General features: G+C 42.7%; 2 protein-coding genes across 2 annotated transcripts; both read left to right on the top strand.

Annotated features, from left to right (window-relative positions):
• The first annotated feature begins 4,159 nt into the window (after window positions 1–4,159).
• LOC6583453 lies at window positions 4,160–5,198 on the top strand. Its single transcript, XM_002009085.4, has 3 exons — window positions 4,160–4,270; window positions 4,329–4,435; window positions 4,879–5,198. Exons 1-3 carry the CDS (start codon window positions 4,247–4,249, stop codon window positions 5,108–5,110), a joined length of 363 nt encoding a protein of 120 aa, XP_002009121.1. The 5' UTR covers window positions 4,160–4,246; the 3' UTR covers window positions 5,111–5,198.
• A 14,669-nt stretch (window positions 5,199–19,867) lies between these two features.
• LOC6583451 (chymase) lies at window positions 19,868–20,896 on the top strand. The gene is made up of 2 exons (XM_002009083.4): window positions 19,868–20,173; window positions 20,230–20,896. The coding sequence occupies exons 1-2, from the start codon at window positions 19,935–19,937 to the stop codon at window positions 20,816–20,818; spliced, it is 828 nt and encodes a 275-aa protein (XP_002009119.1). The 5' UTR covers window positions 19,868–19,934; the 3' UTR covers window positions 20,819–20,896.
• The last annotated feature ends 2,940 nt before the right edge of the window (window positions 20,897–23,836 follow it).

Here is a 23,836-nt window from a genome sequence, read left to right as displayed (position 1 = left end):
GAACGACCTCAGTCTGCATTATTGATATGAATTATACATGGCCTGGGAATCGTTACGTTTATTGTGTGTCGAATCGATGAGTGCTGTCCGAAAATGCTCGCTAAGCCTATAAAACGGTCGTCAAGTTTTTATTAAACAGTGTTGAGCAAAACAACCTGGATTGGCTCACGATATTAAAATGTCGGCAAATTCGCAGAGTTGTGTATCCAACTGACTTTATATAAATAATTAAACCTTTTGTATTTCTATAGGAGCCATTTCCATCTTGGTCCTTTAATACATTAAGAACCCCAATTTATTGAAACCTACATGATAAGTTCGCAAAAATTAGTAGGAAAAGGCCACCAGAGTCAGTGGTTCATCAATGATTTCTGATTGAGTAGAGTGCATCAGTAAACAGCATTATCCTGTAAGCTAGCCTGCCTGTTTAAGGACTTTCCATTTTTTATGGGCTTCGAGAAACAAAACCAAAAACATCGCAGTTAATAAGCAATATCTCAGCTAAGAGCTACAAGTCGGTAATGGTCTGTTTTATATGGCAGTCGAAGCAGTTTCCGCTCTCAGAGCGGTGCACAATCTTCCAGGTGGTAGTTAACTAACACCGCGGGGCACACTTCCGGCCTTAAAAAGTGGGTCATAAAAGCATTCGCTCGGAAGCATGTTTATTAAATACGTTTCGGCCTTTGCTCAGTTAATGGACTGCAAAAGTGGATTTACCTTTTACCAACAGCTTTCAAAACAATATGCAACTCGTGCTTTATATTGTATAATTAGGAATTTCAAATTTTATTATATTTTTGTTTTAACTGACAAATATTAAATAGTCCGCAAAAGCTTTTTAATGCCTTTCGCTTATGATGTATGTGCATATGTGGTTGTAATTTATATCACACTTGACATATTTATTCGTACATTAAAGTAATTGTTATATTTCAATTAGAAATTTTGTATACACTGAACCTATTGAAAATTAGAAATCAGGGTATAATGGGTTTGTTAAATGGCATAAAGCATATAGATTTTTAATCAGAGCAATGAGCTGAGTCGATTTAGCCTCGTCAGTCTGTTCATCTGTCCATATATACCACGCGTAGATCGATAACTACTCCTATTTTGTTATTATCAATAAAAAACCTCATCGAAACTCAGTTGTAAAGTTGTGTATGCACACTTCACTTCACTTTACTGCACTCCACGACTGACTCGCACCAGGTCTGGGCGACTGAAGAGAGGCCGTAGCTGCTGCCGTTTATATAGGGCGACTTTCACTCAAACCCTAAGTCGCGCTCAAATGTTGTGTCTAACGCCAGGTAGGGGTCGTTGCAGTCGAGCTTTAAGTGACCAATGGGAGCACTCTCTCCTGCTGCAAGCATTCAAGCTTCGATTTACTCAAATATAAATACCAAATGAATACTGATGTACTATACATATAGATACCTGGAAGGATCTTTAGTAGAGACAGACAGAGCGATTTACAGACGAACTGATATATAGGCCAACGCTCAACTGCTCAAGAATGTATGGTACGAGCCCAAACCACTATTAATTCGAACAGCATGTTTTTTTTGCAGTGCGCAATGTTTAACACACTATATTGTCAATACTACTAAAGATAACACATACCAATTCATTTCGTCTTAAAGATAATTTTATTCTCTTCATGATGAAAAAAAAAATAATGCTCTCTTTCCAACAACAACAAAAATATGAGTAATTTACTAAAACGGTATACTTAAGAGATAAGAAAAAATTGACCACTATTAATTCGAACGCTGCGTAATGTGATTTACTATCATATTCAAAACAATAATTTAATTAATATTAGAATTGTGTAACGTCGCCCTTGGCCTGAATTACACATTTGACTCGTTTTGGCATTGATTTTAACAAAGTTTTGCAATGCTCTTGAGAAATTGAGTCCCACATCTCTTGCAACTTGATTTTCAAGTCTGCAATATTCCGTTGTGGCTCATTTCGAAGCTGGTTTTTCATTAGCCACCAAATATTTTCAATTGGGCTTAGATCTGGACTATTTGCTGGCCAATCTAAAACCTCCATTTGATTATATTGCAGCCAATTTTTGGTTCCCTTAGCTGTGTGCGATGATGCTCCGTCCTGCTGAAAAGTGAATTCACCGCAATCTGATAGTTTTGGTATTGATGGCAACAAACTATCTTGTAAAATATTAATATATTTTTCAGCATTGAGTGTCCCTTCAATGAAATGAAGTCTTCCTAATCCCTTGGCAGATATACATCCCCATACCATAGTGCTCGCAGGAAACTTTGTTGTTCTTTTAAGGCAGTCTTTATGATATGTTTCTGACTTTTTACGGATGACGCGTTTTCTCGTATCGCCGACACTAACATCAAACTTAGCTTCATCGCTAAATATGATGGTATCCCATTGCCTTTGAGTCCTTTCCCGAGCCCATTGCAAACGCTTCTTTTTGTGACGAAGCGTAAGCAAGGGTTTTTCCTTGGCCTACGAGTAAGATTACGAGTAAGTTATTGGGTACGATGCACAGCTAATAACAAAACATACTTTATAAAAACCATATCCAATACTTTTTAATTGCAGTCGAGTCCACTCTCGGTGGACAGTTTTGCCAATTGTCTGCGACCACTCAGAAGCCAAATTTCTTAAAGATTGGCGACGATCAGCCTTAACAATTTTGGCCAGTTGTCTTTTGTCGCGAGGTGTTATTGCTGATGTTCGGCCTCTATTCGCAATGTTATTTTCAATATTCCCATTTTTTTTGAAAATTTGTATCACCCCATGCACAGACGACTTAGGCAAATTTAATTGCTTGCTTATCTCCGTAAGTGTCTTTCCAGATTAAAAATAATCCCTAATCAATACTCTAATTTCTTTACAAATTGGTTTACCACGTACCATCGTTGCTAAACTTTCATTGATCTGCAGCAATTCTAAAATTTTTTTGCATGCTGTATTGTGACATTATTTGCCGATCATAACTAGATAGTGATTCCGTTACATTACATTCCGTTACATTAGTTGCTTTTGTTTTGCTCTTCTTGAGATTAAGGTAAGCTTACGCAGCGTTCGAATTAATAGTGGTCAATTTTTTCTTATCTCTTAAGTATACCGTTTTAGTAAATTACTCATATTTTTGTTGTTGTTGGAAAGAGATCATTATTTTTTTTTTTCATCATGAAGAGAATAAAATTATCTTTAAGACGAAATGAATTGGTATGTGTTATCTTTAGTAGTATTGACAATATAGTGTGTTAAACATTGCGCACTGCAAAAAAAACATGCTGTTCGAATTAATAGTGGTTTGGGCTCGTATATGCTTGATAAGGTTTAATGTTCACATGCTAAATAACTTGTGTAGACAGCAGTTTCATCTCTTCTATAGTTATTTAAAGGACTAGGACTTCTTCAAAGTCTATCTCAATTTCTGGCCATTTTATGTCATACTAATTTTTTCAATTCATTTATTATCAATAGGCTAGATCACTCTTAAATAGGCTAGATGTAGTCTGAATAGGCTAAACTGGCAACACTGACTGCAGCCTCATGCGTGTGCGTGTGTATGTGCATTTGGTTTCTTGGTATTCACTCGTAGTTCCAAAAAATCGGACATATGTATCTCTAATAAATAATTCGGTATTTACTCAAATCGTGAATGGATTCGCATCGTCTGAGAATGTTCGAGTGGTTCTAGAGAACATCGAGTCTATCAACTCGTCAATGTATTATTTCTTTTATATTGTTTGGCTAATAGCAAACAGTTTTCTACAAATTTCCATTTCAATACTGAATATATTCAATTTAAATTCCAAAATATGCAACTCTTCTATATGTGAGTCTAATACGCATATCTTTGCAGCTGAGATATTTAATAAAATCTGAATAATTTAAGTATTTATAATTTTCAACCAAAACATATTTAGATCTGTTCTCGTTTAAAGAAACTTATTCGCCAATAGCTGTTCTATGGCTGCAAAGGCGCGTTTCAAAGTTTGGCCATAATTATTTTGGCCGCGCAATTTAATGCGGCTTTTGTGGGTGACGCAGCCTTCACACAATTTCAAGCTTAAGGCCGCGATATATTAATGCTGTTTTTTTTTTTTTTTTTAATAGCCGTCAAAAGGTAAAACTCGTTTCAGTCTTATTTAATTTGAGTGTAGCGACTACGTGCTCGGACTTGGAGATGAGTCGCTCTACGGTGCTTCTCTAGTTGCTTGCCGGATTCAGACGCTAAAAGATCGACAACAGCATGTCTGCTAATTTGTTTGCATTGGTATGTTTATATTTTCACTCAAAATGTTTATTCAAATCATATTTCGTTTTTAATGCAGTTTCTAATTGCCTTGATTGCCAATTTGGCAAGTGCGGCTATAGTACCGCGTCTCCAAGACAACTACGTTCAGCTGGAGCCCATCAGTGACAACAAATATACGCTCAGGTAGATGCACTTATACATATTAAAACTTATCTCTATGTTTAAATATAATATAATAGGTAGATATAATAGATAGAATAATGACTTTTTGCCTTCGCCCTTCCGTCCGTCCGTCTGTGCAGCAGTCTGTTTGAGCGAAAAGTATTTCGAGGCTTAAAATCTCTCGACTAGCAATATACTTAAATAAGGGGTCAAAGGGTCTAGGGTGAAGGGGTCTGGTAAAGTCAGTGAAACAGTATCTCTCAGTTTGGGACAACAACAAAATATTGCTACATATACTAGATTTATTTGAATCGTTGCGAATTGAGGAATGAGTGTGTATTGAACCTCTTGATATTTTGAGTGAATATAGATATTTGTTTCCGCATTCAATACTTCGATAAAATATATATATTTAAAAATTTCAATATTTTTCTAATCTTGCCAATCCAAAACATCCCACATAGAATCAATGAAGGTGGAGCTCTGCGAGAGGAGACCGTGGAGCTGATCGCATCTGGAGAGCCGATAGTCAAGGGTCAGCTCATACAGCAGTACGCCTCGCCCTCCGGAACTTTGACCGTTACCTACGAAGCAGGCCTCAATGGCTATGTGGCCAAGTACAGTTTCGTGTCGACAACAGAAATACCTCCTGTGATTGGCCTCAGTCCAGGCGCGTTGAAGGCTGCATCTGGCTAGCGAGTCCTACTTAAATGATCAAAAGCCAGCTGGAAATATATTGTAAATAAATAATAAATTGTCGCTTAATATATGATTTGCTATTGAAGAGAGGATTGTATTCTCGCCCTGTTCACTTTCTGAATTCAAATTGAACATAATTCCTTTTCTTTGCTGACCCACACGTCCACTGCAATTTCCCGGTGTTTGTCGGTGCGCTGGGCTTTTCACATCTATGAAGTTGATGGCTCCGCTACGGCCGCCTGACTGCGGGCTGCTTTTGGAGCACCCCAACTGTACTCTGTGCACGCAATCAAGCGGCAAATCAACAATTTTCCATGGCAGTGAAGCGAACGGTTTGGCTTTGTGCGGGTGATTGACGCTTGTTGCATGCAACAACCGCTGTGGCAACAACTGCAGGCAGTCGATTTTAAGTGGTCGCAACGCAACCGCAACGCGAAAATACTTAGCGAGTAGCCCCTCGGGTCGCACTTTCAACAGCCGGCGGCCAGGCAGGTGAAATGTTTGCTAAAAATCAACAGCTTGGCTAGGACTTTCTATTGCCACCTCCTCCTTCCCTAGCCAGCTGGTCGTGCTGGTGGCGGTGCTGCTGCTGCTTCTGTGCGTGTGTCAATATGCGTGCAACAAGTTTGCCTTGGCGTATTTTTTTGTGGGTGCTCCACACTTTAAATTTATTACAACTCGATTACTTGTACTTACCACGTTTCTTTCCAGATGCCAGATATCGATCAGGGTGCACCGTAGGCCGTGCCGCAGGCCGCAGGCCGCTGTCGCTGTCGCTGTCGCTGCCGGTGCCGGTGCTGGTGACGGTGCTTGACTCGCATGGCCATCGATCGCCCACAACAAGACTTCTCTTGGACTCTGGCACCGCATGTAAATTAGCATATCGTGCGCGTAATCTGGCCAACGGGAGGCTCCACTTCGCATCCTGCTGCTGCGGCATGTGAAGGCGTCATCGAAATCGGAATCGCACTCACCGTCACAGTCACGCAATGGGCCGAAACCGAGGCCGATGCCGAAGTCGAAGCCAGAGCTAAAGCCAAGCGCTGACCACTGTGTGGGCAGCTGAACAGTCTGTGCTCCAGCCTCAGCTCCAGTTCCAGCTCTGGACTGGACTGGACTGGGCTGGACTGTTTGTGCGTGCTGCATTCTGGCTTAATGACATTTTATCTCTGACGATGGCTGCCAAAATTATACATACGCCGCGTGGCCTGTGCAAAGTGTTTGTTATGCAAGCATAAAACAGCTGCAAATGCTTGTTTTGTTTCCAGTTCAGAATTTTTATGCAATTGGCAGCGGAAATTGCTTTGCACATTGCTTTTTATGACATTTTAATATGCAAAAGTTTTAGGACAAAGCCAAATACCTTTCGTCCTGCAACGGGCTGTGGCCGCCGCTCACTTGTCTATGCATGCTGCCTGCCAAGTTTCATTTTTTTTGTGAACTTGTGGCCAATGACTGGCGACTGGCGACTGGTGACTGGAGGCTAGTGGCTAGTGGCTAGTGACTGGTCAAGGAACCCAGAGCGAGCATTAAGTCACACCATCAAAACGCATTTAATTCAGTTTTTATTGAGTTGGAAATCCAATTAGCAGCAAGTTTTGGCCATTTTAAAGACAAACTCAACGAGCAGCCAATGCCAAACTCTGTGCCCAGAAACACTTGAAGACAAACTCTCACACGTTGCTTATATTCCCGGAGCGTCGCGTCGTCGGCTCGCTTTAGCACTTGCCCGCAATATGCCATTAGAGCGCACGAACTTTAGCCCTGCTGCGGCTGCTGCTGCTGCTGCTGCTGCTATTCCTGCTACGGCTGTGGTTTCATCCGCATCCGCATTGGCATCCGCACGGGCGACACGTTGAAGCCGCATTGTTAACTGTTGACTTTTCTTAAACTTTTGCCAGTGTCTCCGGCACTTGCGAGCGGGCGGGCAGCGCATAAAAAATGTATACCAAATCCCTGCACTGCAGCTGCAGCATTACGTGGTTAGCGAATTTATTATGCAGTGCCAGTGGCATTGCCTCAGCCACTACCAGAGTCAGTGGTGGCAGTGGCAGTGGCAGTGGCAGTGGCACTGCCAGCAGACAGCCAGCAGCAGCAGCCACCGCCACAACCGCCAACGCTACATTTGTGTGTGGGCCATTCCCAGCAGCCGAACGGAGCAACTGCCCAAGAAGCGACTGCCGCTCACAGCAGCTCTTAGCTGCCTTATCAACTAATTGACTTTTAACAAACAAATCGTGCAAGAAATCATATTGAACCGGGCGCTATTCATTAGCTGTAAAGCTGTGAGACGCTCAAGTGCACATGGAAATGTTCCTGAGGAGGAGGAATAGCTGACTACCCGATACTCTGTCTTTTTGCCTTTAGAACATTTGTTTAATCCTTTCATAACAAGTGCTAGATTTGTTAGAGCTCATCGAAGGAATCGATGGATTTTAACCAATGTTGATATATCGGCTAAAAATTAATATGCACAAATATGAAAAATTAAATAAAATAAATGCTTATGAATGAAGTAGTGATAGTACATAATAAACTAATAAATTAATTTTTAATGAAATACGGTTGACATTATCCATCGATGGTTGAAACGATCGAGTTTCGCATCTCTAACGACTCCAACTTTTCTATTTCCCGAATGTCGAGATTTGAAATCAGATTGGTATAATCCAGTACAGTTAGAGTATTGTAAGTCCTTAAGAAGAATTAAGAGAAAACGAGCTTACAGACTTCGCCTTAATCTAGGGTGATTGAACCAAAAAACACTTGATATTTATTTTTCTTGCAGTGTGGCTCCAAACTATTATATGAATCATAAGTCAACGAGCTGCAAGCTGACTGAATTAGTTTACGTGATCCCATAGAGTAGAGAATGCATAGGAAACAAAGGAGAAAGAAAGCTTAAAGAATGCGCACACATGGAATACGGACTCGGACTTGGTCCTGAACTGACTCGAACGCACTTGCTTAAAAATTCTATTTCTTAAACGTGCTCGCTGCCTCGTTGGCATCCTAGTGCCTCTGGGTATGACTGCGGCTCCCGGCCGGCTGCGGACTACGTCTATACATGTGTAGCAATATCTGTTTGTATATATGTATGCTCCACATATACACACATACCTACATATGTCTGTGTGTGTATGTAGGTACGTACGTATGCAGTTGGCCCGGGTCTGACTGTGTCTTGGCTGCCGCTGTGCAAATTTAAGTGTTTTGTACGTGCGCCAACAGCAATTGGCAAATTCAAAGGCGTGTTAGCATGCCATCAGCAGTCGAAGGGCGAAGGGCGCAGGGCGTGTGGCGTGTGGCGAGGGGCGAGGGGCGTGAGGCGGTCGCGCTGAGTCTCTGGGCGAGCTGCATACCCAGGAGGGTGTTTGCGGGCGAATTATCCTTTCAATTTGACTTGGCATATGTATGTGGCTCCAGTTGCTTATATGCGTGTGTGTGTTTGTGTGTGTGTGTGTGCTCGGCGAAATCACATTTTAAATTTGAAATGTCTTGAGATTCTCTTTTGCCAATTCGCATGTCCTTTGCCATATTGACGTATGCCTTGCGCCCAGTTCCGTTAGCTGCTACTTTCGTATGCGCTGGGGCAAATATCGCAATTGATTTATATTGAAAAGTCTTGGTCCGTCTGTGTCCGGGGCAGTGTCTTGGCCACTTCCTGAACTGTGGATTGTGAACTCTGGGCTCTGGGCTCTGGGCTATGTGTTGTGTGCTGTGTGTTATTGCTGTGGCTTTTAACTTTGAGGCCGTCGAGCTTAGACAGAGCGGAAGTCACATCAATTGGCCTGGCAGAGGCTGATATGGGTCGTCTGCTGTGTAGGAGCTAACATGTCTGCAACATCTGCTAATGCCACAAATTGCGGCAAACGAGTTCTGCGGCGGGGCAACTACAGCACCACGGCACCGCAGCACTGGCTGCAACATTTAATGATGATTTCATGTAGGTGCCGCCAATAAACTCAATGCTTAAATATTGCATTATTAATGCTACATCGGCGACAATTCTGCAGACGCTCGCCCATTTGATTCATAATTAGTTGGCTGTGCCACAGCCTGTCTGCGGCTGACAACAGGTTGCAGCTGCTCACTCGCCGCAACGTTGACACATTCAGCCGGAGCCAGATTGACGACTGGCTAAACGTTTTATAGCCGCAAAGTACCGTTGCAAATGCGACGCCGACTGCGAACAAGCCCTGCAGGCTGCAACGCAACGTCACAACTTGGAAACTTTATGCAAAATACTATTTGGCTTTGATGGATGGCAAATGGAAACGAAGCAACTGACATTGGGCCACAGCTAGCAGATCTGAGCTGTGTGTTTGTCAGAGAGATGTGCATCCCCTATTCCCAATTTACTAAATAATAAATTAACTCACATACGTTTTAAACAGATTGAGAAAGAGATCGATTCGGATAGATAGAAGATAGAAAATGAATGGATTTTATTATTCTAACAAAACATTAATTTCTAATCGACTCAGGCATATTTAAGAAAAATTCTATTTATATGTTAGTTATATAACACTTGGATCACTAATTTCATCATTTAAATGGTAATTGACAGCCTGACCAAGCATATAGTCATAGATATTCTCTTCACTTATTCTATTCTATTCTGATGTGTTTTAAATGCGACTATGATGTATATAATGAGGTGACCTTTTATTGTAGTGATTATAATGATGCTTACTTGAATATTATCAATCGTAATCCAAAATCGTAATCCAAAATTTTGTAATACAATAATAATACAGGTATTATAAGAATTTTTAATTGATCATTCCAATTCGAATTGTAGCATTATTAATTATTTTGTTAAATTAATAATCACAATATTAATGATAATAAAATTTAAAAAATTAATTTTAATGACCATGTTTATATTTAAAGATTTGTCTGATGGATTAACGTCTAAAGACGGAATTCTTTAACTTTCCCACAATCGAGATGTTTGAGGGAAACATTGGATTAGTCAACATGTCAACATTTCTGTCACATTGCCCAGGCAGACCATGGCACAGTACTTTAGTCCAGTGCATTTCACCATCAGGCTCTGATCACAGTGATTATGAGGTAAATGCTTAGCCAGCCAATTTGCCAACGTTGCAAATGAATGCCCAAAACAAATGGACACGCAATAGCCATAGTGGATGGGCGTAGAGGGAGGGGAAGGCAAGTTGGGCCACCTGAAGAAATTGCTATTCATACGAGTTACGGCTGTGGTGGTGTGCTTGAGTTGGTGACCCATGTGGTGCTTGGCAAGTGCATAGTCTATAACAGTTATAGCAAGTCCACGTTGCATGCAATTATCCAGTGGAACACCTTCACTTGCCGCACATTGGCTGCCACCACACGAGGCCGTAAAAGGCGCGCTGTAAGTCGAGTAGACGGGACGACCAATGTATCGATGCGGCAAATATATAGATTTTATTTTTATTTAATTGAAACATTTTTAGCTGCGTCAAGGCGACATCGACGATTGAAGTGCCCGCTGTCGATGCGATCGATTTGCATGCCACTGGCTGGGATCAGTGCTCCGGCCACAGCTTCGGATGCGACTGTGGCTCCGGGTCCGTTGCTGACTCCATGTTGCGATGCTTGTCGCCTGTCACATTGACAGACGCTGAGTTCCCCCCGCTACCAGCTCCATCTCCATCTACATATCCATCTCCATCTCCATCCCATCTCCATCTCCGTCTCCATCTGCGAGTGACTGACAAACTACAACGCAGACGCGTCTGCATCTTTGTTTTTCTTTAATTTTTTACTTAATTAAATTTGAATTTGTAATTTGCGCTGCGCTCAACTATTTTGCGTCGACGTCGAAGTCGACGCCTGCAAAATAAATCTGCAAGCCATATGAGCAATGCAGTGTCTGTTGTTGTTGTTGCTGTTGTCGTTGCAGGCCATTGCCATGCTCTTGCCATGTTGTTTAGCATTGAAAATGATGTACAAGTTGCTGTTGCTCTTGCTGTTGCTGTTGCTGTTGATGCGTTGGTGTGGCGACCAGACCAACGCCTGACCGAGCCTCGAGCCTCGCCGTCCCGTCTTTGCCTCTCCTCTGTCTGACTGTCTGCCAGCCAGCCAGCCAGCCAGCCAGAGTGTCTGTCGCACCGTCCGCCAGTCAGACTCTAACTGACTGTGCCTATCTGACTCTGACTCTGCACTTGCAGCAAACACTCCCACCCAGAGGGGGCATGCCGCAGTTGTAGTCAGCGCGCTATAAGATTTATCACATTGTTCCACAGATTGTCTGCAGATCTTATATATGCACATACACACTATAAAGCGAAGGATGCGGCGGCATTGCACCCGCGCCTACCACAACATATTTCCCAATACCAAAACAGCCCGCGAACGCTAAGTGACGAGGGTTGCTCGGCATATACGGGAAAGTGTCAATAGAAGTTGAAAAGCACTGGAACGAGTTGACAAGCAAAGGAAGACCATAGCTATAAGTAAAATAAATACTGTTTCGGCCTTTGGTTTCACTTATAAAATATAATTGGATTCAATTGGATTCGATTAGACACTCCGTGGTAAAGTTAATATACTTACTTGACCTACTGTTTGAAATTAATATTTAGAATTAAATTATAGTATTCCAGCAAAAAATTATCAAAATATCTGGAACCAAGATAAACATTTATTTGAAAAATATAAAGAATAAGGTGCAGCATTTGGGTTTGTTTGGTTTTTTCTAACAGGAGTAAAGATTTGGATTTAGTCTTTGTTTTCCATAAAATGTAAATTGAATTCTACATAATTTAAATAAATTTGTTTGTAATTATTTTAGAAATACATTTTTTTTTTAAATTTATTTATTTATTTTTTTTTTTTTAGGAATAAATTATGTTTTATTAATTATACATAGCCTTTTAGGAAAGGCAAGTCAGTGATTCAACTTTTGGTTTTATTTTTCCTCATCATTAAATATTTATTTATTTTAGATTAGAATGCATATACAATTAAAGCTTAAACGAGAACATAAAATATACATTTGGGTTGTTAAACAGAGGGTCTTAAACATTTAAACACTTCTTATAACTTGTTATGGAAACGTAGTCTTTTGAAATTTGAAATTTTGATTTCTAAGAGTCTAGTTTGCATACTCAACTTGATCCCCACTTTCGTAAACTCTTCGAGTGCCCTTCTGTTGGAGCTATAAGTGCAGATAAGATCAGTGATCTGTGAGTCTGTTGAACTTCAGTGCAAATCGCATATTCGTGAACGGGTGAAACTATTTGGTTTGTTTTTCAGCCTGTCTACCAGAATCTGGGAATCCGAGTGCGCGCATACGCGCCCGCTATTGCAATTGCCAATGTAATGGGCATGATATGCATTTTCCCAAATCACACTAAACAGATGTCGCATAAAAGGAGCAGACGACGTGGCTGTAGTCGCAAGTTTGTCGCCCTCGACGCCGCATTGGTCCAAGTCCAAATTCGCAGATGTCGGTTGTGTTTGTGGGGGAGTTTTGCAATGACCCCTCTCTCTCTGTCTCCCTCTCCCCTCTCTCTCTCTCTTCACTTCTCTTAGACTGTGTCTGGGCGGCGACTTCCCTGTAGCCTGTCACATTGCATGATATTGGGTAGATTTCCAAGTAAAAACTTTTCCTCTATGTATAAATAGATGCGACTGCTCACTCGAATCGGACTGCTGGAGTCGCTAGCTAACCAAGCATAAAGTGTAACAAATTTTTATGTTTCAATCTGACAAATTGCTAGATTTTGTTCCTGGTAGTGGCTCAGTGGCTCAGTGGATCGATCGGTAGGCTGGCTCAGGTAGCTGGTGGGCTCGCTTGGTGGTCGGTCGGTCGTTCGATTGCCACATCAAATCAAATATTTTAATGTGCTGCCAATCGAATTGATTTGGTTTCCAGCTCGATTCCCAGCCACACGCATGCAGCACAGTCACAAGCTGTAATAATAAAAATCATTTAATTTCAATAATTCGAAAGTTGCTTTCGAACTGTTGTCTTAATGAAAGGTTTTAGGTTAAGCTGCGTGGCTTATCGCTTGCTCGTGGCTGTGTCTGTGGCTGCGGCAGTGGCTGTGGGCCTATGTGGTGCCAAACAACTGGCACCCACTGTGCGCGCACAGTTCTCTATGCAGCTCTCTGTCGGGCTCACCAATTCGAGTTAATTACTTTTCACTGCACTTGACTTTGGTCACACGCTCAATCTGCCACGACGACGACGACGACAGCGCTAGCTGCCCGTGGCTTTTCTCACCAGGGAAATCTGCCAACCAGGAAACACACAAAGACACTGAGATATACACAGATCCGAGCTTGCTGAGTGGCAGCAGCAGCCGCTGCAGCCGCATGTTAATTTTCCGCATGCTAAACTTTTAGCACAGTAGCAAATGCAATGGCAGCGACGCGGGTGCCGCTCATGACTGGATGTGGATGAGGATGAGGATGTGGATGTGGATGTGGATGCAGATACTGATGCTGTGTGCTGGTCAGTGGTCAGTGGTTTGTAGGTTTGCTGGTTTGTTGGTTTGTTGGTTTGGCTGGCTAGCCTGGGCTGGCCATTGGACGTGCCTAAATTGCCGCTAAATTGTTATCTATGAGTGCGGCGTGTGCGCTGGCATTCGGCAATGCCTCCGCTTTGGCATCCACTCAGTCTCGTAATTAAAAACACATTCAATGTGCGCAAAATCACAGGCCAACGAGGCCATTCAGCTCGCCAGCAGATGCCAGCGATTTCCATTAGGGCTCTGCACCACACACTCTGCGCCGCTCTGCCCCGCCCCGCTGCAGCGCGCTGGCCAACAAACATCCGACTGCGCCATTAACTCTCGTTGTTTGACACATAATTCCATAACTCGCTGCCAGATCGCGGCCAGCGGGCTGCTCGGTTTATCTGCTCAGCCCACCTCGTGCAATTAATCGCTTTTTGGCAGTGCAAACAATTTCGATTTATCGACGGAGCTCACGCGGCGCATGCGTACAGGCCGAACGAGCACCGTCTCGGCTCGAGTCCCAGACCTGGCCACGACCACAGCTGCCATGGTGGCCACAGACGCTGTCGCACTCGCAGTCGCAGTCGCAGTCTGGGCAATGCTGTGTGTGGGTCGTGCGGTTTTGATTGTAATTGCATTGCATTACATATTTTTATTATGCCTCAAGGTCGTGTCACTGTAACGGCATGCCGATCTATATGGAATATTGGACAAGTTTTATGTAAAAATAATCAATTGCAGATTTGTTTTATTGACTTTATTGGCGGACCCGGGCCCTGAGCACCATTCAACAGATGCATGCCACACGATAGGCGCATTAAACTGACAACTCGAAGCGATAGATATTTTCTATTATTCACTGGCTCCGTTTGGCAGGTTAATATGATACAAATAAGTTATTCGCAGGAATTGCGACATAAATTACGGAAATTATTTAAAGTCATAATGAATTCTATTTTGGAACTGAACATTTTAATGTTATTTAATAATTTAATACAATAAAGCATTTGGGTGCAATCAAGTACAGAATGCAAGTTCCACTATTACACTTTAATCTAAGATTTATTTGAACTAGATTCTTAAGTATTATTTTTTAAATTAAGTGACTTAAACAGCAACAAAAATGTAATTAATTGTATTACGTTTTTAAGCAGTTTTGTTACCAATCATATAAATCTTATGCTACAAATTTATTTTATTACACGAGTTAACTAAGACTTTCAACTGGGATATTTACAGTTTAGCTATTTAAGAATTTTTATTTTACTTATTTATTATTTTTTTGCCTACAAAATCTTGATAAGACTTTCTTACTAACTTCTTATTATGTAAATACTATGTACATATATATCAAAGATATTTAAATTTGATAAAATTAGAATTTACATTTTATTCGAGTCATCATTAGAATCATCCCCAATTTAGTCTCTTCTCTACTCCACAGCTGTGGAGAATATTTAGCTTAGGAGCTCTGATATCAAACCACTTCCCAAGCAGATCATTTTCAAAAGATCAGGAACTCGATTGGCTTTTTTGGCGATTTGGCCTTAAAGGAAATATAATTCAGGAAGCAGTCGTCAAACGTTGAGTATTAAGCTGAACATTTAAAAAGAGAGATATCTACTAATCCTAGTGAATGTTGTTAATTTGAAGACCAGCAGAAAAAAAAATATATTATTTTCAAAGAGAATTTTTCAACATCATGTTATTTTCAAATTTTGTTATCAAATTTTTAAAACTTTTGGCTACTTTTAAAAAGTTTATTTTTTTGTTAGCACGTCATACATACATATACATATACATATATAGAAATTTATATATGATTAAATTGTAGCTTTTTTCCAGCTAGCTCAGCCATGTCTATTAAAATTTTTAACCTAAGCGACTATTATATTCCTTTTGCGAGCTGCCTGAAATCTGACAACCATCGCATGACTATTTAAGAAAAAATGTCAGTTTTCTAATGAAATGCAGCGCACCCAAGCCACAGTGCAGCCCAAGCCCCAGTCCAAGCCGCAGCCCAAGCGTAATTGCCATGGCATTCTGCCGAGCACTGTCACTCAGTAACTGACAGTGCTCGTATTCGTATTCGTTTTGGCAAACAACGGCCAGGAGGAGTCGACAGCTTTCAGCAGAGGCGACGGGTCGGGTCGGGTCGGAAACCTACAGTATGAAGTGTTTTATGACATATTTAACTACCATAATGCACATTATCCACTTTGCGCAAATTGCCGCCCCCTGCGACTAGCGCCAAATATATATTAGCCCACGAGTCGCGAAAGGCAAAAAATAAAAGAAATCGTATAAAAAATGCTAGAAGAACAAAAAAAAAAAAAAAATCGCAAAAATTAGTCTAGTTGAGTACAAAGAACGACAGCGGCATAAAAAATGTGGCAGCACATAAATAAAAATTTAATTTTCCGCCTTTTTTATTTATTTTATTTTATTTTTTTGTATTCAGCGCAACACGCGATGACGCGACGGCTGAGCCAAACTCTCTGCAATTATGTAGAGTAGGGAGTAGGAAACAAGGATGAAAAAATTACCAAAATATATTTAAGAGCGTCGCATGGCATTTTATTTTATTTATATGGCCAGCTCGACAGTGCTGAGCCGCGCGGATTTGCATGAGGATTAGTGCAAACATTGCGGCACGCTGAAGGCCCGAAAACTGAGCGCACAATCTGCTGGGACCTCGCGACGTATGTGCAATCTGCGCTGCCCTCTTGACAGCCACCAATAGCCAACTTCATTAGGCACACAAATTAAGCGATAAAGCTAAAGAAATTCATTAAGCAAATTCTCACACCGACAACAACAGCAACAGCAACAACAACAACAGCAGCAGCAGAAGCCCCCCAACTTGGCGAAAGGTGTTTACTAAAATGGCTACAGAAAATGTTGGCATGGGCAAGTCGACTCTCAAATGCGCACTCTGGGAGGTTGATAGACCAAGTATCGCTTGGGCTTGGCTATCATATGATTCCCATGACTTCAGACACTATTCGAAATCTGCTTAGGCAATGAATAAGTTGAGACTTTTCCTCTTATTAAGACATGAATATTTAATATAGTTTAAGATTTTTATATATTTATTTGTTATTTAATTTTGCATTATTCATATTTTGCATTATGTTTTCACAGTAATTCTAGCAATTTGAAGTCCTTGAGAATTATATTTGTTATAGTTTTAATTATGCTTTTTACAATAAAGTATTCAGTATTATTCTTAATATAAAGGCAAGTATAAAGGCAATTCGAAGTCATGAGCCCTGAATCATGTGTGTTTATTTAATTACTAAAATTATTATAATTTAATTATTATTAATCTATATATCATTGAAAGAGCCAGCAGCTAAGGCTTGACTAGTTTTATAAGTCATTCAGTAGGGCGTCAGGCATCGTGCCCCATTGATCAGATCAGATCAGTGATCAGAAGTCTCAGGCTTTAGATGAAAGTCAGTGTGGACTTGCGGCTGAAAAGGGTATACAAAAAATGGAAAGGCATTGGTTTAACCAATTGCCAAAAAGTTGCGCATGTGCAGGCGAGATTGAGATTCGATTCGATTGGAATTGGGGATTGTTGGACCATTCAACTGGTTGCTTGACTGCCTAACTGCCTGACTGCGGCTTGGCCGTGTGAACGGTCGCTTTGTATGTTAACTACACGCATGTAAAATGTACTTTCGATAGTGATCTCTCAGCCGCAGCCGCCGTCGACGTCGCAGTCGACGTCTCAGTCGCAGTCGCAGCCCCTGTTGCTGTTGCTCTTGTCGTCTCAGCGGCATAGGTAAAGTCTTTTCGGGCTCTTTCATGGTTTCCATTAATTAATTGAGCGTGCACTCACCTGGTTCGCTTCCTTGCCGCCCTCCCGCCTTGCCGTGCTCTAAGTGTTGGCTTGCGTTTGGCCTTTGTTTGCTTAGGCCAATCTGCAGCGCTGATCTCTCGAGGCGTTGCGGCTGCAGTGGCAGCTACTGAGCGCGAGGTGCTGCGGCATCAGCGTCTAATGCATTGTCGATTGCCCGCTAATCCATTTAATTATTATTTATATCAAGATTATCGCACAGAGCAACAACAAAGAGTAGCTCTGCCGCCACGCCGCTAATTTTAGTTAATGTTGCAACGCCGCCGCATTGTCTGTTCTAGCTAACTGCGACGGCGACGGCGACAGCGACTGAGACTGAGACTGAGATGGCGACAGAAGTTGGGGCTGCGGCTTTGGTTGTGAGGCAAAAAGTGCGCCGAGAAATGCAATTAAAGTCATTTGCTGTTGTTGCTGGCGACATAAAATGCCGCTGCTGCGCTCCCCTGCCCTCAGCCGCCTTCAGTCGCCTTCAGCCGCCTTTCGCTGCCTTCAGCTGCCGCTGCGGCGTTGGCGGCGTCGCCACTTTTTGCATGCCGCAAAGTTTTGTGCGCCTTTTTATGCCCATGGTGGCAGTGCCGCCGCCAAGAGAATGAACGGTGCGAATGCGATTGGAACAGGATGCCAACTTGCCAGAGACAAAAAAAGCGTCGGTCTCTCAGTCGGTCGGTGGTCGTTGCTGACTGTTGGCTGGTGGCTGTTGGCTGGTGGCTGGTCGTTCGGTGGCTGTTAAAAACCTCCTACTTTCCTGCATTTCCGCTCATAATGATCATGATGATTGCATGCGTGGCTGATGGGATTTGAATGTTGCCAGTTGCCGCTGCCTCTCACAACTCTTGTGTAAGCAAATACATACAATGCAGCATATGTGTGTGTGCGTGTGTGAGCGTACATGTGTGTAATTTGCACCAGCATCGTGGGAGCGCACCTTTCCTTCGTGATTTGAACTTAAAAAGTTTGTTTGACCGCAGGCAGCGGCTACCGAGCTGACCAGACCCAGGCTCAAGTCCAACAGCGAAATCTAAGCATGGTCGGAGGCTGCACCTGTTACCCAACTGGGGCCATAAGTTAGCCAGTTGATGCGGCTTGATAAGCGTGCAGCAACAGCTCGTAAACAGCAAAGTTTTGTCTAATAAATTCACCGCTTGCACTTAGTAAATTTTCGTGGCTCGCATTATTTTGAGCACTTCATCATCAAATGCAGCGCAGAGTTGGCTCTTTTTTATGCTCAATTTACTTTGGCCCAACTCGCATAAATCGTGGCCAGCAACTGGGCAGGCGAAGGGGTGAGCAGCAGCTCCGGCATCCAACATCCAACATCCAGCATCCAAGGCAAAATGCTACCCACAATCCGCACACAAAACACTTAAGTGCCATAAAAGAGATTTTTATTATGTCTTGTGCGCTGAGCTGAACCCCCAGAGCACAGGTAATTCCTTTTATTTTACACCATTTTCCATTTTCTCTTTGTTTTCTGATTATTCTACATATGCTCGGATCCCATTGACCAAGAAGTTTGCCACGAATCTGTGAACTTTGCAGGAAACCGCAGCTTTGCTCTTTGAATTTATTCTTTTATTTTATTTATTTTTTTAATGAAAATTATTAATTAACTGAAGCTAAGCTCTTATGCCTGTTTTAGCATTTGATGTTGTTATAAAATAAAATTAAAATCAACAATTTATTAAAGAGGAGCTTTTACGCCTGCTCTAGCATTTCCCGTAATTTATACCTTTAAATTTTTTACTTGGGTTTGTTAGGTCTAATTATATATGTATATACTAATATGTAATAAATATACATTAAATATAAATGAATAAATTAATAGAATAAATAAGAAACTTTAATTTATGTATAAAATCATCGTCATTTTTGTTAATTAAAATAAATTATATAGCTAGTAATAATGAGCTCAGGGCATTATAATCTGTGTAGCTCATAGTTGAAAAATAAAAAATAAATATTAAATATAATGTATATATAACTATGAGCCATCTAGTCACAGTCGCAAGGGTATTGCAATACCGGCTTGTCGTGCAGTTCTCTTCACTCATCCAATCTGCCTCCTCTCCTCCTCTCTGTTTGTCTGTGCAACGCAGCTGCAAAAGTGTGGCAGACTGAAGATGTTGCCTGACTCTGACTCCCGCAACCGCTGCGGGCTGCCATGACCCGGCTTACCTGTTGCTAGCTGTTGGCTGTTGCCTGTTGGCTGTTGGCTCTTGGCTCTTGGCTGTCTGCCGTCCGCTGTCTGCTTGAGCAGCTTATGCAAATTGTGTGCTTATTGCCCAGCCATGTGGGTGTCAGGCAGTCATCCAGCCAGCCAGCCAACCAGCCAACCAGTCAGTCAGTCAGTCTGTCAGCTATCTGGATCGAGATAGACTTGTTGCCTTTGTTGACATTTCGTCAGACTGAAAGCGACTGGGCTCGCCTGGCAGACAGAGTCCGAGTAGGCTTGGCAGCAGTGATCAAGGCTGTTTACAGTGTAATGCATCTACAGATTGCGCTCATCTGCTCGCTTATAGCACTTGGTGTGTCCACCTACTATTTGCCGCATGACCATGATGAGACAGCGGAGCCCAGCAGCCATCCTCAGGCCAGGTATATAGTGTCCATACAGACGAAGCTGCCCAGATCCCGCTACTTTGGCACCAACCACGTCTGCGTGGGCACAATCGTGGCGCCCATCTTTGTGCTAACCACCACACACTGCATTTATAACAGATCGTAAGTACCCTTGATTATATGCTGCGCTCGCTTGAATGCTTTGGCTCTCGCTGCAGACGCGTCATGCATCCCGACGAGCTGCTGATCATCGCTGGAGCACCCAATCGACAGAAGCCCACGGAGCACTCTCGCCTCATGCACGTGCAGTCGGTGTACCCAAGGGCAAGTTCAGGCATTATACACAACCTGGACTTGGCTTTGCTCCGGATTCGGGACCAGGACACCCTCGAACTGAATCTTACACTCAACCTGGGCATCGCGAGTCTCGCCACTCTCCAGTCCTCTGGATACCTGAGGTGCACTCGCTTTGGCTGGGAGCGCGCGGAGACCAATGAATCCCGTGCAGGCGTCTTAAGTCCACGCACCCTGCAGCTGCAGCCACAAAAGTTTTGCCTCAGCCTATTTCCGGGCTTCTACAGGACCCATTGGCTCTGTGCCACGGCCTTGCCCAGCGCCTCGCAGAACGTTTGTGGGGGCGATCCAGGTGGGCCGCTCTTCTGCGGCGGTCACCTAGCAGGCATTTACATGCGTGCAGTCGCCGCTATCCTGCCCTATTCGTGTCCATCGCCGCGTACAATGACTGGATACAGAAGGCCTTCTCGGGAGCCCAGAAGGCTCTACCATACATTCTATGGCTTAGTCTAAGGATTATTGGAATTGATTTAAGGACCGTGCGTGGTTTGCCTAAATACCACCTCGTATTAAACTAATTGTTACATTCAATGGGCCTTGTTTAAAACCCATTCACAGATTCCATTGCTTTCGACTGCTGCCTATTCATTAGGGGTTCATTAGTTGCAATCAAAATAGCCAAATGGACAAGAAACAATTATCGCGGGTACGCCTGCCCAGCCACTGCAACCACAGCAACCACAGCAACCACTGTAGCCACTGCAACCACTGTAAGCACTGTAAGCATTGCAAGCAGCCGCTGCCATCGAGAGACACCAATAGACACCAGGCCGACAATCTGTTGACCTTCGACGGCTCTTGTGACGCCCGCCCATAGACAACAGCCGAGCCGAGCCCCAGCCCGGCTCCAAGTGGCGATCGCGGCGAAGTCTCTTGGCCAACAAAGTAACAAGTAACAAGCTGGCCAAGTCAGGCCGGGCCGGGCCGGGCCGGACAAGTCTCCCTCTTGCTGTGTCCCTGTCGTCTCTGTCGGCCCCGCCAAGTCCATTGCAATCTTAGACTCAGTCTTGGACCGATCTCAGCTGCGCCTGCGTCGCTTTCAATGGCGTTATTTATGTTTATTACCTCTAAGGTCGTTCGTTTCTCGATGCTGGCCGACTTGTTGCTGTTGTTGTCTGTGGCTTGTAGCAGTTGTTGTTATTGCTGTTGCCGTTGCTGTTGCTGTTTGTGTGGTTGTTGCTGTTGTTGTTGCTGTCGCCGCTGTTGATACTATTTTGTACGCAGATATCAGTAAATTTAGATTTAAAGTGAATGCGCGCGTTGAGTGTCAAATGCGCCAAGTGTCAAGCGACAAGTTGTTGCCGTAGTAATTGTTGTTGTTGCTGTTGTTGTTGTTGTGGCTTGTTGCAGGACATGTTGCTTGAGTGACGGTCCGAGCAGGGTGCACCTGCACCTGTTCCTATCGTTCGGACTGCACCACTTACAGTTACAGTTATGAACGGACGTCCGTCCGTCCGTCTGTACGACTGTCCGACTGTCTGTCTGTGGCTCCATGTCCAGCCCGTTGCCCATATAAGTCGCGGGCATAAATTTCCAATTGTTGCCCGCCCGCTTATGAAGACATTCAATAAGCTCGCACGCATATACATTATTTACGAGTCTGTCCCGAATAGCCGAAACGCCAAGCACTGCGAAACGCACAGATTTTTGTGCTAATTTTATCACTTTGTGTGTCGCTCTGCCGTCACGACTTCTGACAGCACATAAATACTCATAATTTATTAATACGGTAAATGTTGCATGCAATAAGTTCATGGCGACAAAGGCAGCCACGGCAACAAGTGGTTGCCACAGGTCGCAATTGAAGTTCGGCCGTATGAGGCGGGCTGCCAGAGTCAACCAACAGTTAAATACCCTTTACTGCAGATGAAATTGCAGTAAGATCTCAAGCTTCCTCTTGTCCGAGAAGAACTCCGAGAAAAATCAGAGAAATATACACACATATGTAAGACTAGTGATTATTAATGTATTATTAAGAGGCTACATGACCATTGCAATATTCTAGTCCTAAGCCTACTAGACTACACTAGTTATAGCCGATGGCGCTTAAAATGACTCCACGTCCCGCACTTGCCATATCAAGTATTGATTGAACCCACTGGAATTTTAACCACCCATCTATTACGTATCTCCATTAAAACAGATTGCAAACAATACATAAATAAAAAAAAACTTCAAAGACATACATATTTTATCTCTTATTTAGTTAAAACAGTATTATTATGAGGTCAATTGGGGTAATCCGGAATCGTAGATGTAATTAGGTATAGTTAAGTAATATAAAAAGTATAAACTAAATGGAGAAAATTAAATATCAATAAATGATTAGAAAATAGAATAGGAAATGAAGAAAGACAAGGAGAGAGATAGAGAGAGAATGAAAGAGAGAGAGAGAGTGAGAAAGGTAAAGAAATCAAATTGAGCAAATTTTATTTGACATTTCTCTAATATCATGGAGGTTGATAAAGAATCTTTATTGTTTGGAAGTAAATAATGAAACAAATCTATCAAATTTCATTCCAATCTGTCCAGAGAGCACCCAGAACCTGTCAGAAATATATTTCGAACCATTGTGCTTACAAATGCTCTTCTATAATCAACAAGCTCTTCTTAGGTAAGTGTATGCAAAAGTGAATTTAACTTTAACTGGAGCACACGCAGTTGCAGCGAGTCTGCATAAATAATAATTTCATCATTGTGCGGCTGCGATGATTTATTTTGCTGACTCTATAAGGATTGGCTTACGGTTTTGACCAACTCCTGGTGCCCAGTTGCTGGCAGTTACGGCGTGCCGCTCTCTGGCTATCTCCCTATCTTTCCATATCGGCTCGTTGTCATAAGTGTGAGCGATTTATTGGCATTGTCCCTGGAACACTATGAACTGGCAACAATTGCACTTTACTTTTTCTCAATTCCTAATTCAATTTTGCTCCTGTCCTGGCAGTCCCCGTCACTTTGGCCTGTCACTTGTCGAAACTGAATAGAGGAGAAGACGTAGAAGAACAAGAAGAAGAAGAAGAAGAAGAAGAAGCTGGTTGGGTGCTTTTTTGGATGCTGCTGGCTGCTGCTGCAGCAACGCCTTCAAACTTTGGCCTCAGATTAAGGGGAGAAAAACCTTTGGCGAAATATTTATAGCAATAATTTATTGTAGTTTGGAATTTATTGTCTACGACACGTTTCAATTGCTCGTCTGCTGTTAGAGCGAATTGAGAATTGTTGCGGCACTTAGCGAGCATGTTGCTGGCGGCGACGGCGGCAATGCCAGCGACTGTTGCAGCATTTGACACTTGCGAGATTTATCGCTGCCTCTCCGATGCATTTCTAAGATGCCTGAGTTGGCAGCTAATGGAATCTTAATTTAGCAGTGCCAAAATAAAGCCAGCCGCATCAGCAGCGGCAGCGGCAGCGGCAGCAGCAGCAGCAACAGCAACCACAGCCAAAGTAACAGCAACAGCAACAACACATTCACAA

Source organism: Drosophila mojavensis, unplaced genomic scaffold (genome assembly GCF_018153725.1).
Source record: "Drosophila mojavensis isolate 15081-1352.22 unplaced genomic scaffold, ASM1815372v1 contig_74, whole genome shotgun sequence".
In the NCBI taxonomy this organism is placed as follows: Eukaryota; Metazoa; Arthropoda; class Insecta; order Diptera; family Drosophilidae; genus Drosophila; species Drosophila mojavensis.
This window is presented reverse-complemented; position numbering and strand designations above follow the sequence as displayed.